We start from the raw sequence: 17,434 nt of genomic DNA, 5'->3' as shown, positions 1-17,434 counted from the left end.
ATAATATTTAGAATCATAATTAATGTTCTTAATTAATCTTTGTTTATTTTTATCAAAACATAAATTAAGAGTTTGTCTTTTTAACATTCTGATAACTTTTTATACACATACAAAGTCATATTTGGTTGTTTTATTTGAGTTTATCTATTGAGATAAACATGTGAAAATTATTTAAATTTTTTTATATAGTTAACTTATCACATATTCATAAATTATTTTTAACTTACTTCTATTAAATTATCAAGATAACATATGAAAACAACTTATAAAAAAATAATGACTTTATTTTATATTTCATTATTGAAATAACTTATTTTTGATTTGTATCAGAATTGACCTATATATAGGTCTTATTGTACAATACTCGTTCAATAGAAAGTGATTGTGGAATTTGCTTATGTGTAGGAGTGGCAATTTGATCTATTTATTTACTATCCATCAAAATAAAATTCCATCCACTACACAATAGAATATTTTATAGATTAGATCTAATTCATCTAATTTTTTTTAAACGGGTAGTTTTTTTTTTTTAAATGAAAACAAATGGACGACTTTTATTTTTTAAATTTATTATAATTATATTAAAAATAAAATACTATAAAATACCTAGCCACATATGGCTGCCTACTAACCTCCATCAGTCGCAGTCTAACCACTATCGATTAGTCACAACTGCCTATTGGCCAACCACCATCGACCGCCAACAAGTGTTAACTGCCAATCAACCATGTCGGTCAATTGTCAACTGCTACGACCATCAATCAACCACCTTTTGGATTCAGTCAATCACCTTATAACATTTTAAATTGTTTTAAAATGAAATTTGTTAATTTTAAATAATAATAAATAAAAAATTTGTTTTTAAAATAATAAAAAAGTAATTTAAAATAATAAATATTTTTTGTTTACTTTTACAAATAATATATGTTATTATTATTGTTTACATAAAATTTATTAGATGAATTAGATTGAAATCTACATATTTATAATACAATCATAGAAGAATTGTATGATTTTAATGGATGTGTATTATCGTTGTAAAATAATTTCACACTAATATTTAACAAGAATTATCCTTTGTGTTACGAGTTACCATAAAAATGGTATGAAGTAATTTGATGTTATGAAATACATAAATCTTATTAATATTTATTAAATGTTAACATAAAAATATTTTACCTTCATAGTACATATATTTTTCAAATTGTTTTATGTTTATTGAATTTGATTAGATTGAATATTTTTAATTTAGTTTTAGTAGATCTTAATAGATTAACCTCGAAATTCAAATTCATCCATGAGAGGTTTTTGCTTTCCATTGCTGTTGCTGGCTTGGATTGCAAGTTAATGGCACAAACTAGGAAAATGGCATCATTGACTACTTCAATTTGGTCAACTAATTAACTGAATGACTTGTAGACTTCAGAAGCCCTTGCGTACCTCAAGGGCCATTTCTTCCTTACTTCTATCATACATACACATTTAATTTTAGATTTTGCTCCAAAATCTTCACAAGGTAGACTATGGCTTGTGACTTTTATTTTTTATTATTTTCTTTTTAATGTATTTTACTTAGTAGTTAGCAAGAGTTCAAGCATCAGTACTATAACAAATTTCATATTATTATAATAAAAAAATAAAAAAAATGGAGTCTTTTCAATTATATACTTTTTTAGAAAAAGATATAAAATACTTTATTTTGAAATTAAATTGATGTACTCAAATATCTGTTTTTTTTTTTTTGGGGTGCAATCTTGTATTGTGTTGAAAATTCTTTTTATTCAGTATATTGTATTTTAGAATATCAGTTTTAAAGTAGAATTTTATATTTTTTTATAATAAATATATAATTAAAAAAAATCTTCAATATGCTTATTTTTATTAGTTCAAATTCTTTTTTTAAAACTGAAAAGTTACACTATTACTTTTTTTTATTACTTTTTAATCAAAAGAAAAAGAAACTGCACTATTACAAATACATGACACTTTCTTAATTGAATCAACTCATTCCGTTATTGACTGTTTTGAGTTATCAGGTTGAATAATTAAAAATATCATATTCTTAAAAATTGAGTTAAAAATAAAAACGAAATTCTATCTTATATCATCAATTTGATTTCAAAACTAGTATTTTTTGACTAGTCAAACCATATACACCCACATTAGTTACACGTCATTTCTAATTGTCGTGTTTCACTTTTTTCAACCTGTCTTTATTATATAAAAAAATCAACTTGATACATGAACCAAGTGCCCAGAAATATTTTTAAAAATATGTAAAATTATTTTAAATTAAACATCTTTAAATTTTTTAAAAATAAATATAAAATAATTTCCTAAATTAAAACTATAAATTATTTACTTTTTAAAAATATTCTCATATAAAACATGTTGAATGAAAAATATGTAATTAAATATCTTTAATTATTTTAATTCCAAATATTAAATAATTTCTATATAAATATTATCATTATATTATATATATATTTATTATTTTAATTGCCCTTTTCCTTGTATAAAAATTTATTTTATTCCTTTACCATGTGAATTTAATTAATTTATTGCTTTTCACCCAATTTTAATGTTTTTCTCTCCTTGGAGGTTCCTTCATTTTTTAATCCCGTGTCCGCTCCACATATGCCTAGTCATCGTCTCATCACTTCATCCCATTCCATCCAAATTCTATCGTAGTAACGGGATTACATCAAACAACCTTTGTTGTATCCAACATCATGATGAGTCATTATCCGTTAAAAAACAATCTGCATTTTCTTTCCAGTGAACTTTATCCTGTTATTTCATCCACCACACACACATGCTACTTCAACTTATCATGTCCACGCACTCACTGCCCCCACTTGACTCCAAATATATTCCTGCAAATCAAACACCAAAATTAAATATTCGTCATAAACACCACCAAAAATTAAATAACTCAACGAATCAATAATCTATAATAACAGGTATTATAAAAATAATTCTTCTGTAAAAAAATATAAAAGCATAAACGATACATTACGGTTACGAATACACTAGAATACGTAAATCCATTTTGCAAACAAGTATAGAAAAATACCACCGTAAATAAAAGGAATACTACAAAAATTACTGAGAACACACGAAAATCACAAGCACACGAACACGACGACCGTACAGAACGAAAAGTTTACAACAAACGTTACGTAGAAGGAAAAAAAAGAGAGAGAGAAATAAATAATGCAAAAGAAAAAAGAAAAGTGCTATAGAACTGAAAATAGAACAACGCAGTTAAAGATTCAATTCAACATCATAAAAAAAACATTGACTGCAATTGAATTTTGGAATTAAAGTGAGAATTAATTAATTATATTTTTATCAAAATTGTTTTTCATGAAATTAAGTCCAGAAGCTCCAAGAACTGCCATCAATGGCTGCCACTGATAGATATATATATATATATATACACACTTGTTCTATATGTACACAAACAACAAGGAGAGACGAAGCACATAATCAATCCTTGCTTGATTTTCCAAATTGTTCGCTCAGCCGTTAGATCTGATAATCTAATTCGGCGGGATCTGGCGCCACCTTTGGCGGTGGCCGGAAACCGTATCGTGGTATCAATAAACCTGTTTAAAGCTTCTTCAAGAATCTTCGGCTTTAGACATAACGGAAAGTCTACTAGGTCTTGGACGAAAATCACCTCTCCTTCTCTGCTGATGCGAAGAAGGTCGAATCAACGCAGCGAGAGCTCTCTTCACGAGATCCCCTTCCACGCCGCGAATTCTCACTAACGAATTCGTCATCGCCGATCTACGCGCGTTGAGTCTGTTCTGCGAATACGGCGTCGTAGAAGCGCGTGAGCCGAATCCTTTGTGAAGACTACAACGAAACGAACCAGGATGCGTCGTAGGCGAACACATGCAAGTTCGTTTCTGCTGACTACTACTCTGTTTCTTTCCACCGGTTCGCGGTGTTACAGAAATAGACCGGTTCGGTGAAATTGAACGGTCTAGTGAAAACCGAACCGACGAAGCCGACACAGACGGTGACGATCCGTAAAGACTGACACGTGTCGGTGAGGTAGAGGCTCGGAAAAAGTTTGTTGGACGTGAAGCGAAACTTGAAGATGAAGAAGCGAAAGCGGAGGAAGAATAGTGTGAAGGTGATTGTTGAGAATTGCAGAGTTTAGGGGAAGGTGAAAGGGATCGAAGTGCACTGGTTCTTGATTTTCTAGAAGCTGTAGCCATATTTTTTTTCTTTGGAGAAGAAGAATGAGGAAAAAAAGAAGAATGTTTTTTTTTCTTTATCTTTTTCCCAAAAACCGGGTTCGGCTCTCTAGTTTGGCAAACCTAGCTTTACTCGAGCAATGTATATATAGGATTTTGGGAACATTGAAGTGTGTGTGGGTGAGAACTGTGGGGTCAGATTCGTGATATTTTCTACTTGGTGCATTTACTTTGTGGAATTCTATGATGCCCCTATATTCTTCTATTGGTTAAAAAAAAAAAAGGTCATATTAATTTTTAGTACAAAGAATGTGATTTTTAATTGATAAAAAATAATTTTTTGAAAAATATGTATTACAGAATATATTATTAATATTAATTATTAAAAAATTAAATGATTAAAAGGAATGGGTGTATATGCTTTGAAAGGTAAATATACATGTATTAATTTAAAGTTCAATGTGCAATTAAAGAATGGAAAGGGGTGAAGAATTGGACTGATAATTATTTTATGTTTCAATGTAAATATTCTAGAGCGGTTAAAATCATTAAGTCAATATGATATTATACTTTTATAGAGCATCCCGATGAGAATGAGCTGATTAGGAATTTATTGTTATTACTTTTCTTTAGAATAGGAATTTACTAAACAATTTGGAATTTTGTAATAATTATATGAAAAATAAAAGAGGAAAAGTAAAAGACATTAATAAGAATATTTTTTTTATAAAATCACTCCGGTCCCATGTTTTAAAGTAAGTTTCAGAAACATCTCTAAAAATATTTACTAAGTAATGACTCCATTAAAAACATCTCTATATACGCATAATAAAAATTTCCACAGTCAATACAAAAAAGTTAATTTACTAAATAATAACTCCATTAAAAAGTAAAAAATTAATAACAATATAATAATAGCAAGGATGACACTTTTATGTGATCATTTATTAAAAAAATAAATTATTCTCGAATTATAAAAATAATCGATAAAAGATTCTTTGAAATAATCATTGACAATGTCCTATATTTTAAAGACTTGAATGATAGAAATGGAGCGTTTAACCAAAGATGAAGTGGGGTTGGGTTAGCTAACCTGAAAGGAGGTCGTTGAGCCCTCTGAATTGTGATCCAACGGCTTTCAGTTTCACAAAGCTGTGTGCTGCCCATAGTGTACAAAACGACAAACAATATACAACCGTTTTAAATCCACTTAGTTTTGCGGCAATGCCGGAAAGATTCTTACCCTGCCACGATGTTACATAGGTCCAAAAAATCAATTCAATTCCACTGGATAATTAAATCATTAAAATTGGATAATAAAATAAATTAGTGGAATTTGTATTGAAAAATTATTATTTTCGAATAAATGAGTTAAATTTTAAGGTATATATTTAATTATACTGGTTTGATTCATGAGAGGGTTGGATAATGTTTGTTTTCTATAAACTAAAAATAGTTTAAAGTAAAGAAAAAAAAAACTAATGGGAACATAAATCTAACTTAGAAGGAAAAATATTATGAGTTGTAACATTGAATTTAGTATTATAAAGAACCGTGTACTCTAAGTTTTTCTAAAAAAAAATCTTTATAAATTTTGTAGCAACACTAGTGTTCACAATAATCATAATCATTTTTTTCTCAATAAACAAGTAACTATGATCTCTTATCTGAATTGGATTGTAAATCATAATTGGATTATAGTTCTCGAACAACGCTTCGTTCTCGAAAATAGAAGCAGCAACCGTACCTATTTTGATGTTAAATAAATATTTATTTGTGGAGAATGAGAGGTAAAAATGATTAGAAATGTGTATCTTTTTGTTTTTGGATTATAGGCTCTATCTTTAAAGGATAGACACAAACGTCCGTTGAGGACACAAGTCATAAATGTAGTTGATTTTACTCTATGATTCTTGATATTGTCACTTCTCAACCTTTATGGTTAAGGTTGACTATCTTCCTCAAAAGGTTTTGGAAGCTAAAGTGATTGCTTAACATATTTAGGCAACGGTTTGAGCCGAATTAAGTCAGTCCAAAACCATCTCTTTAATAGACATCAATCATATCAACATCATCATGCGAAATATTTCCTAAGAGATGCATATCACAAATAACATTAAAATTGTCACATTTCCTTATTGGGGTTTGACAATAACTTTTGTTTACTCATTTTTAGTTCTATCATCTCCCACTACATCACTCTAAATGTCAACAATACAAGTGTCAAAAATAACACTCACATGTTGTTCCTCATCCCGAATCTTGATATCTCGATTGACCAGATATTTTATACTGATAAAAATATCTTCGACATATGTAGATATCCTACTAAAGATTTGATTAATGATTTTCGTATGGATATCAAACTACATAATTGTTTCAGTTGACGAGCTACGGATGACTTCATGAATTCATTATCAATAACACAAGCACCATTTGAATTGAACTACTATATGTTTCACCAAAACTAGCTACTTCATAATAACCACATCTTGAATGTTAAAAGTCGACATTAATCTAAGACTATACTAACTAAATATGCTAATTTAATTTTTTATGAATAAAGTCCAATAAAAGATTAGTATCACAAAATTCATTAAACAGAGGATTAGTTGGATAATAGATAGAATACATAAATAATACTTTATGTATCATGTTTAACATGTAATCTCCTCTCACAAACTATAGGTTCTCTTCTTCTTCTTTCACTATAAAAAAATAGTTTATGATTATTTTTACATCTAGAATCATCTCTCCAAAACATTTTTTCTCTTCATTTTATCTAAATAAGTAACTTCCACTCAAATATAGTTTTTCTTTTGCTTTTTTTGTTGTCATTTCATTGTTTGAGTGTGATGTCTATTGATTTTACTATCTTGGTGCAATGTTCATTTTGGTTCAGATTGATAGAGTAATTTAATCGGTTACGTATTTCAATCAATGATTTTTACGTCGTCGACATTAAAAATCTGGAGACATAAGTATTCCGAACACTTGAATTTCTATCATAATTGTAGACATGTTTTCATTTTACGTTATTTACTTGGTTATTGTGAGTTTGTTTGCAGATTCATCCTTAATATTTTTAGCAAATTTGAATTTATATTGCATCGATGTATTTCACAATTTGAATCAATGAATATAATTTTTGTTAGTAAAAAAAAAAAAACAAATTTTCGCTAGTTCTATATGAAGTGGAAGTAATAATCACAACAAATAGGAGTTTGAATTGTGACTATTTTTAAAATTTAATCTGTACTTAAGATAAATGATTCTCAAGTTGAAAACTTAGACTAATTTTTTCATAAAACTTTATTCCTTTTGCATTTATTCCACTATTTTGGACCATTGATTAAGAAAATATTTGTTAGTATTTTAAATGCAAGACATTATTTTTTGTGAATGTATTGATGATGACTTTGATCTTAGAGAGATATGTAATGATTTTGCTTCTTTATTAGCAATAGCTTTACTCGTTATAATCTATATTATGAATCACTCAAAAACACAAATTAGATAAAAATATAAATCAAAATATTTTTATTATTAATCATAAAAGTTTGTTATCTTTAAAATATTATTGAAGGATTTTGTTTCTAACTCTATATAAGGTTGAATTCTTTGACTAAGATTTTGTGTGTTGAATTGTTGATTCAATTAATTAGTTGAGACTAATATAAAAGAGACATATATTTAATAATTATTTGAAACATAATGATAATTAATTTTATGTTAAAAAAACATAAATATCTTAAAGATCTATTTTACATTTATATTAAATTAGATTTTTATTTTATCTAAAAACTACAATTTAATTAATATTTAAAAGGTTATAGATTTTAAATTTTTTACTTTTAAATAATCGTTATTCGAGCCCATGGGATATGTTGGTTGTTTGTAAACTTGAATTATGTCAAAATCGAGTTAAAATACATTTTTTTATATCAAGCCATAGGAAAGACCTAAAAAGACTAGACTTACATAGTTAGGAGTATAAGAGATGGGATGAAGTACAATGACTGTAATAACAAACTCAAAATATAGACGGATAAAAATATGAAAAAATTAAAATAAATAAATAAATAGATGAAATAGATTAAGAGATGAAAAAGAAAGACGACACAATTAAAATGATTGATAAGTCAGGAGTAATCGTCAATCCAATAACTTAAAGAGAAGAAAAAATCTCACTCATCTCAATTTTCAAAGATAAATATTTTTTTTATTTAATTCAATATGTCTTTACTACATATCTAAGTGACACACACACATATATATATATATATATATATAGGAGCAATTAGTTGATTGATAGAAGAAAAAATGCCACAAGAATCTAACATTAATCCTAGTGGATACAATACTTTCTTAATAATTTTTTTCTAATCTTAATTAGAAAATAGTTACAAAACAATCAAAGAAAAAAAAAATCAATCTTTCAGCAATCCCTTGTTGTTTGTCTCTTTTTATTTTATTTATCTATTATTCTAATGAACCCGATAAAACAATAAAAATACCATAAATTTGTGGTTAACTTCCAATCTATTGTTGACCATTATAGATGTTGAATTTGGTCATAATGAGTGAAATATAAGTTGTAAGAAATATTATCTTTTCAACGCATCCAAGAACACTTCAATCGGACTTTAGAGACACAAGATATTGCTAAAACAATTTAGGCCCATTATTTTTCAGAAAACTCAGTTTTATTCTTATTTTGTTGATGTTTTTTTTTAAGTTTCCTTTCATATCTTTAATGAACTAATGATCTCATCACTTTGGTGCAACAAATCTCCACCATTCTACACCATGTTGTTGGCAATAATTGTAGATGAAAGAAGATCAATGAATTTTTTAAGTTGATTTTGAAGATGAAGCCATTAGTAACTTTTGTGGGAATATGATAAACATGAAGGATGCAGAGAAACGAAGGGTGAAAGTAAATAAGAAGTTGCTTAATAAAGAAGTAGGGTTCAAAAAAGATATAAATGGGGTACTTCTAGGAAAAATGATGAAACTAGTAATATCAAGTTTCCAAAAGGGAGGTAACAATAATCCTATATCGATGCAAGATTGAAAGGATGCATCATTTGAGATGAAAGGACCATTGATGCGATGTTTTAAATTTAAATAACGACACAAGAATTTGTGTCAAAGAGACTAACATGACAAATACAAATTTAAGGGAAAAGACCATTGTTGCGATGTTTTGAAGTGACCAAAATTTAAGGGCATGAGTTGGCGGCAAATTTTTTAAGGGGAATGTTGACACTATATACGACAATACTACAAAATAAAATAATTAAGAAGACAAGTAACATAAGAGAAAGACAAAGGAAAATGTCGACAAAGTAAAGCATAAACATTTCACCCAAACAAAGTGAATAGATCCACACTAACATTGTTTATCGTCCATCATCGCATTGGCGTTAAAAGTCTTTCGTACATTAAAAATAACTGTCACAAAGGTGGCTTCTCACTAAGTGAGTAGTTAACTTTAATTATTTTTGTATATATACAATATTTCTATTCAAATACGTTTTCCAACTCTAATTTTAAAATTGAAAACAAATCCAATCTATTATAATTTAAATATGTCTTCCAAGTCTTTAATTCCATCATATATTCATTTAATTATAAACATTTAATCTTCAATCTTCCGGTCATTTATATTTTGACTCTTTAATGGATATTGTCGTAAACAAATCACAATTAATTAATTGTTCACATAAGTAGCTACCTACAATTCATATATAGACGGTCAAAACAAACTCTATTATACTATTTCAATAACAACAATGATATTCATAATTCCTCTATATTTATTCAATATTTTATTTTTCTGTCTTTTTTTCTATTACAATACAAACATATCATTTCATTATCTATTTTTTTTTCTCTTAAAGTGTTTAACGGATGTACCAATGATTTTTCTTTCAATAATGCAACCTCATCAGAATTGTACATGCTTTAGGTTTAAGGATATATAACAAAGTATCGGGGAAAATATATATCCTTTATCTTTGATTTTCTCATGAAAAATTTCTCTATAACCCGAAGTTCATAGTGATCCGAACTGCATGGCGCTTGAACAATTGATCCTTAGAATTATGAAATGAAATACCATATTATTTTAAGCAAAAGTTTTATTTGATTTTTCTTGCAAAAGTATGAAACATCAAGTTATTAGGACCCTCGACGGGCAAAGGCAAACCTCCTCCACTAAAAAATGCTTTGACAAATTAAGTGGACACATGGGTGTTGGCATCTTATTTAATGAATTAGTTGCAAGTACACTTCACCAAAATTGCTGAATGAAATGTTGGAGTACGTCGGTTAAGGGAAGAAAAGATTGTCCATAATATGACACCGAAAGTTTTATGCTCTTCATTCTTTTTTTTGGAAGATTCTCAAAGAAAAAGAAAAAGAGACTACAAAACAAGAACGACACGTAGTGTCCACGGCAGTGTGATTGTTGGGAATATGAAAATGAGTGGCTAGTTACTCACTCCGTTTCAAATTATATATTTTTATAACAAAAATATACTGTCCTATTTTATATATCATTTTATAATAATAATTAATCAAAATACTTATTTTTTTAAATGATGTAATTAGAATATAAAATTTAAATAAAATAGAATATAAATACAATATTTTAATATTTATCAAAAAATTTAATTTCTATTATATTTCTATTTTATTTTATGTATTATTATATTTGTATTTTATTTTATGTTCTATAATATTATTTTATTTAATTTTTTCATTCTGACATTTCTATTTATTATTTTATTTTTTCTTCTTTTAGTTTATATTTTCTTATATTATTAGTGGAGAGTATTTTAATGAATAATATATACTTTACCTATTTTATATAACATATTTCATAGTTTATATAAAATTATCAAACTAACGGAATATTTGAAAAAAGGTGTAACTAACAACCTACTATTAAAACCAAATATCCTTTTGGATGGATACCTATAGGTAGTAGGACCATAAAACTAAAATAATTGAACTGCTAAATTGAACTGATAGTTCAATTCAGTTCGACTTTCTTTACTATTTGAACTATAAACAGTCCTTGCTGTAGTTACCTAATGATCAACCAATTAAAGTAGTATATACATTTTTTATGTAATAATTAAAGTATAAACTCAGATTTGTATATTTTGTGCATGACACAGTCGTCGAGCAAATCCTTATAAAATTGTACACTCCAACCATATAAACGTGGTTTACATTAATATTATTTTGGGTTATATTAAAAAATATTTGTACAGTATTTTCCACCATCAATACAAAAGAACGGATTATTATTGATTTTTAAAAGAATTGAAACATTTAGTAAACACACGTACGATGATACAAATAAAATGGCACATATTCAACGCAGTGTAACAAATGTGAAAATAATGTCTTAATAAGTGTCTAAGGAGACATGTTAAACAATAAAATATAAAAATAAGATTTTAAAAATTATATATTAAATTCGTTAAAAGTTGAATTCAAATTTAAAGATTTTTTTTTATTCTTTAACATGTATTATTTGTCATCCAACAACTCTCTAACCATGACGCTTCTACACTTATTTTCTAATCTCATGAAATTAAATTTTAATTCAATTATTCCTCATATTGACTTTTTCGAATATCTTTTTGGAACTTAAGTGTAAATGATAAAAATATAAAGTTTTATATTGGAAATTTTTTATATATTGGTTATCTTTCAACTCTATAAATACTATAGTCACACATTGATAATTTACACAAATGAGATACTTCCATTATTATTTAAGGAGTGTCGAACTCTTGTAAAAGGTACATCAAAGTTGAATGTAATTTTCAATTTTTTCTTTTCTCTTTCTTTTGTTTGATGCACATATGAGCAACTTCTCCAATTTCTTACAATTTTGGACAGTGTCGTCAAACGTTTTAAAAAGAGCGACTTAGTTCATAATTCAACTCAATAATATATTTGGTGACTGAAAACTATTTTTAAAACGGTACTTCAAAACTCAAAAAATAATACTTTTCAAACGTTAATTTCTTTTTACCATGTTTACCGAAGAAATTGATTTCAGCTCTACTGATAACGTTATAAAATATAACATTGAAGTAATTTTCAAAAACAATTGAACAAATATAAAATGATTTATACATCCCCTATGTCAAAATTATAAAAATTGAATGTTGCCATTGGATGGTCAATTGACGAAGGAACCGTATCTGAGAAAACTTTTTTAAGTTCAAAATAAGATCCATATGTTCAGATCTATAAATATTCAAAAATCAAAACTACGTTTCTTCTCATTTGCATTTTCTCTCTCATGAAACCATTCAGGGGCGAGGCACACACTTTAAGTCTTAAACCTCCCAAATTTAGACTTGTATTCGCATTGTTAATTTATGTTACATTTTCTAAGAAAGTATGATAATTTTAAGGAACTAATTTTTTTAGCCACTTACTTTTAACTAAATTTGTTAATTGAGTTTGATTTTAATAGTTATTGGCTTAGGGTGAGACATGAATGGTCTTTTAGCCTTGCAATATTTTTATTATTTTTTATTTATAAAAAACTAATTGGACAAAAGTGAAATAATTTTATTTATTTTCATTTTAAGAGTCAAAGTACTTTTGTTTAGGTGTCATAATTGTTGGGAGTGTTTCTATTAGGTAGCTAATAGTTATTATTTATTAGGAAGTGATAGTGGGATTGACTTAGTCTTTGTATGATCTATGTTAGTGGAGTGATTTGTTTTATTTTTATATTCACAATTCATTTATTTGGAACATGTTGGATATATATCAATTTTTTGTTAAAATATTTTGGTTTTGACTATATATTTAGTGGTGAACATGATTAAATTAGTTATTTTTATTTATGTGAACCGAACACTTGATAAAGTGAGTGACTTAAAATGACTTAATTTGTAAGTAATTTTGTGAAAAGTCATTTTCTATGCGTTACTTGTGTAGTAATTTTGAAAAGTTGAACATTCACATAGTTATATGTTTGGGACAATAAATTTGATCTTATATTGAAAAATCAACCACAATTCTATGTAGTAAAAAAAAATTGTGAAACATTAATATTGTTATTATTGTATTGTTATTCTTATTATTATTATTTATAAAATTAATTGATTGACCAAATTATATTTAACTTGATTTCTTTTAATTTAAATGTATTGATTATTTAATTATATTTTATCGGTTAATAAATTAAAAGAATTTACACTTAAGTTTCTAAGTTAAACATAAAATTCTCAATGTTAAATGAAGTTCAAAATCAAATTCTTAGAAAAATACACTATCAATAAACATAATGATATATGTAATTGTTAGAATTTTGTTAGTATTGAAAATTATTAATGATTTTGCAACGAAAGAGGAAATGATTTTGATGATTATGAGAGCACTTTTAGTTTAGTTTGTCCAAGGAACAAAAAAAATCTCATGATTAACACCATGTCTAATATATCCAAGTGAAAAGTATAAAATATTCCGACTACCTCTCACTCATAACAATTTCAGTGGTTTGAACGGCTAAGTTTTCGCATGCACAATACATCTCACTAAGGAGCTCTCCACGCTATACGAGAGATTAACCTCATATCAATTTTTTAATTTCAATACGAGTTATAGACTTCCAATCAAAGATGAGTTTTGTTCGACACCAAACTATTTGGCCATTCTGTCCGCCAAAAATAACTAAATATCTAAATATATGTATCACGAGGTCTATATCAAATATATTATATAATAAAATAATATTATTTTATTTTCTTAGATTATATTATGTATATATCATGTTGGGGTATATGAAACAGCCTCGATTATTTGTAATTAGAGGTGTGCAAAATATATAGTTAATTGAATTATAATAATAAATTGAATTACATTGCACTAAAATCAAATCAATCAAATCAATTTAACTGAACTACGTATTTAAAACAATCCAGTTAATCAAACTTAATTTAAAAACCAGTTTAATAATTTTAAAACTTTTTTAACTTTAATTAAGATTTTTTCTCTTAAAAAATTTTTGAAATTAGTTTTTTTTTAAATATACAAATTATCAAAACTTTTGTTTTGAAAAAAATCAAAAAATATTTTCATTTTTTTTTCTCAAAAAATGCAAAAAGATTTTGATTTCAACTTTTTTATATAAAAAAAAAAACTAAAATGATTTATATTTATAAACCAACTTAAATTTACACTGAACTTAATTCAAATATAATTTTTAAAAATTGAATCAAATTATTAATACGGTAAAATTCGATCCAATTTTTATACTATAAAATTCCTATTTCTAACTTTAAAAAGTTGTCAAATTAGTGATATTTACATGTGGGCCCGTTTCTAAATTGAGGAGCTCCAGAATCCGTTGTGGACTTTATTGGGTAATATATAACTTTTTTTACTTGTGTAGATATAAAATTCAACGGTGAGAACCATAGGCAAATGAGTAAGATTTGAAATAAAAAGAGTTAATGAATGTTTATCCTAATCAATGTAGGTTGAAGTAGCGTGATGTCAACGATTAGCTGAATAATCAGTTATGTTAACATATACGGCACGCATTGCTGCAAATTGGTGTGCGTCTCCTAATTAATCCTTCTTCATCTAATCTATTTGAGGTTTTGTTTAAGACTTTAGAGCGGAAGAGGTGATCATTTTGGGAATAAATAAAGGGTGAGGGTATCAACTGTTTTTAAAGAGGGCATTTATTAAGTAATTGAAAAAGGAAAATAAAAGATAAGTTTTGAGTTAAAGATTCACTTTTCACAATTTTAAAGTTTCAATTGCATAACTTTTAATATTTTGTATACATTTAGATTTTTAGTAAATCCCTACTTGTTAACATTTTCCAAAAATAAAATATTATTAATATTCTCATTCATTCATTCTCCTTCAAAAATATGCTTTAAAATTTAAGCAAATACTAACAAATATCTTAAAATCATTTGTTAGTGATTCAAATATATATAAAAATATGCTATTAAAAATATTTAAGAAGTTGTTTTTTTTAATAGAAAACTTCTTCTTTTATCTTCTTAACAAATGCCTTTAAGATATTTATTAATTAGACATTAAAATTTATATCGAGCTTTATCAAATTTAATGTGGAACTCATATAATTAAGTGTCTTTCATTCAATATTTAATCATAAAGGAGAATATATGAGAAATAGTAAATTAGTGTGTTGTTAGTAGTTATCACTCTCGATTGTTAATTTGCTTTTTCAACTCTGGAATTGGAATTTTCCGGATGGGATGAATTATGAACGAAGAAACAATCTTATGTATACTCTCTTTCTTACTAAGTAAGTTAATTTTTTTTATTTAATCTAAAATATAACTTGTTGATTTATTTTTGTTTATAAATAGAAATAGATATATATAGAGCACTGTTATAAAAAAAAATTAATGTTATTTTTTTTTATTGTAAAAATTTATACTATTAAAATTACATTGTTGTACAATTCGATCTTACAAAAAGTTAAGTAAAAAAAATCATACAAAAAGTTATTATTGTTATTTTTACTAAAAATTATTAAACCTTTGATAATCTTTCAAATTTGTTGAACAATATCTATAATTTTCTGAATTTAATTTATATATTATTATTGTATATAATTTTTATACGATTCGTCTATTATAACGGTTAAATCATTAATAATATTTAATTTTTATTATAATGATTTATTAAATTATTTATATGATTTATTATGATTTGTGACTATGTAAAAAGATTTATATTAATAATGGATATAAATTAAATTCTAGTTCTTTTACTATTAACTATTTTATTTTTTAAACTCATTCAAGCAAAATTAACATATCCTTTTTTTTTCTTCACGGAATGGAGAATTAAAACGTCCTCTATGAGAGAAAATGAGTGGGATAAAAAAGGGAATATTGCATACATAATGATGGTCTTTGGACGATTAGCTTTTGAGTAGAATCCACAAAAAATTATCAATATCAACAGTTCTGATTATCCAATTATCTATATGTATGATTTGATAATGTTATTTATTAATGAGAGTTTTTGTGATATGAAATGTTTGGTACATTTGTTCTCTATAGTAATAAATTAATGATAATTTTTATAAATTAGAGTTATTTATCAATTTTTGTATTTTAAAAAGATCATTTTATAAGAAAAAACATTCTTTAAATGTTTATAAACATTAATTAATTTTTTTATATTTTATTATAATAAATATTCAATATTTATGATTCTTTTACTAGAGACATATCAATAATCATTGTTATAAATAATAAAAATTAAAAAAATAAATAAATTTTATTTCGTTAACACTTTTGATAAATAATGTTTAGTCATTATAATTTTTAAATTATAAAAATTATTTTTTTTTCAAAAAAAGTATTTATCTAATAATTTAAATATCACATATACCACTATATGTCGAATTGTAGAATTTATATTTATTAAAATAACATTTGGAACTTTCAAAACTTTCTTTTGTTAGAACTATACATTGAGTAAAATGAAAATAGTTATTGTTGTCAAAGCTATTGCATAAAACACATAATAATTTAAAATAAATAAATAAATAATAATAATAATAATAAAAATAATAATAATAATAATAATAATAATAATAATAATAATAATAATAATAATAATAATAATATGACTTATATTAGGTTATACCGAGTGCATCTATGAAATTATAAATTATTTATAAACTAGTTAAAACACTACTCGTACCATCTAATGAGATAATTTAGCATAAACAAACTTATAATCTAATTGAATTTACCATAAACATAACAAAATAGAGGTGTTGATTGTTCTATTAGTTAATCAATTGTGGATTTGTTTACATTTGGTCATTACCCATTTAGAATTTCTATGATTTTTGTTTTTTTTTTTGTTTTTTTGGTTGTTTTCTCTCTAATGCTTTGTTGGCAAATATGAGAGATGTGTTAGAGTATGAAAAAGATTCATATGAATAAGTTAAGAATAACTGCACAAATAAATTGAACCATATATTTCACCTAAAATCTCTTGAAGTAAAATAAAAAAGATTTTGAATGGTATATATAACTAGTAGGTTATTTGATCATTATTCCTAGGTACAATGTATTCATGCTCATATGTTTTGTCCAATTTTTGATACCAAACATTATAAAATCTCAATCATTACAAACGCATCAGAACCAAATCCAAAACAATACCACCGA

At 25.8% G+C, this 17,434-nt stretch overlaps 1 protein-coding gene across 1 annotated transcript; it reads right to left on the bottom strand.

Moving 5' to 3' along the window:
- Positions 1 to 3,254: 3,254 nt before the first annotated feature.
- On the bottom strand, positions 3,255 to 4,348 carry LOC101509660 (uncharacterized). The gene has a single exon (XM_004508352.4). It carries the CDS (start codon positions 4,230 to 4,232, stop codon positions 3,627 to 3,629), a length of 606 nt encoding a protein of 201 aa, XP_004508409.1. The 5' UTR covers positions 4,233 to 4,348; the 3' UTR covers positions 3,255 to 3,626.
- Between the last annotated feature and the right edge of the window lie 13,086 nt (positions 4,349 to 17,434).

The sequence above is a fragment of the Cicer arietinum genome, chromosome 7 (assembly GCF_000331145.2).
Source record: "Cicer arietinum cultivar CDC Frontier isolate Library 1 chromosome 7, Cicar.CDCFrontier_v2.0, whole genome shotgun sequence".
Taxonomy (NCBI): domain Eukaryota; kingdom Viridiplantae; phylum Streptophyta; class Magnoliopsida; order Fabales; family Fabaceae; genus Cicer; species Cicer arietinum.
Note: the sequence above shows the minus strand (reverse complement) of the source record. Positions and strands in the feature narration are given on the sequence as shown.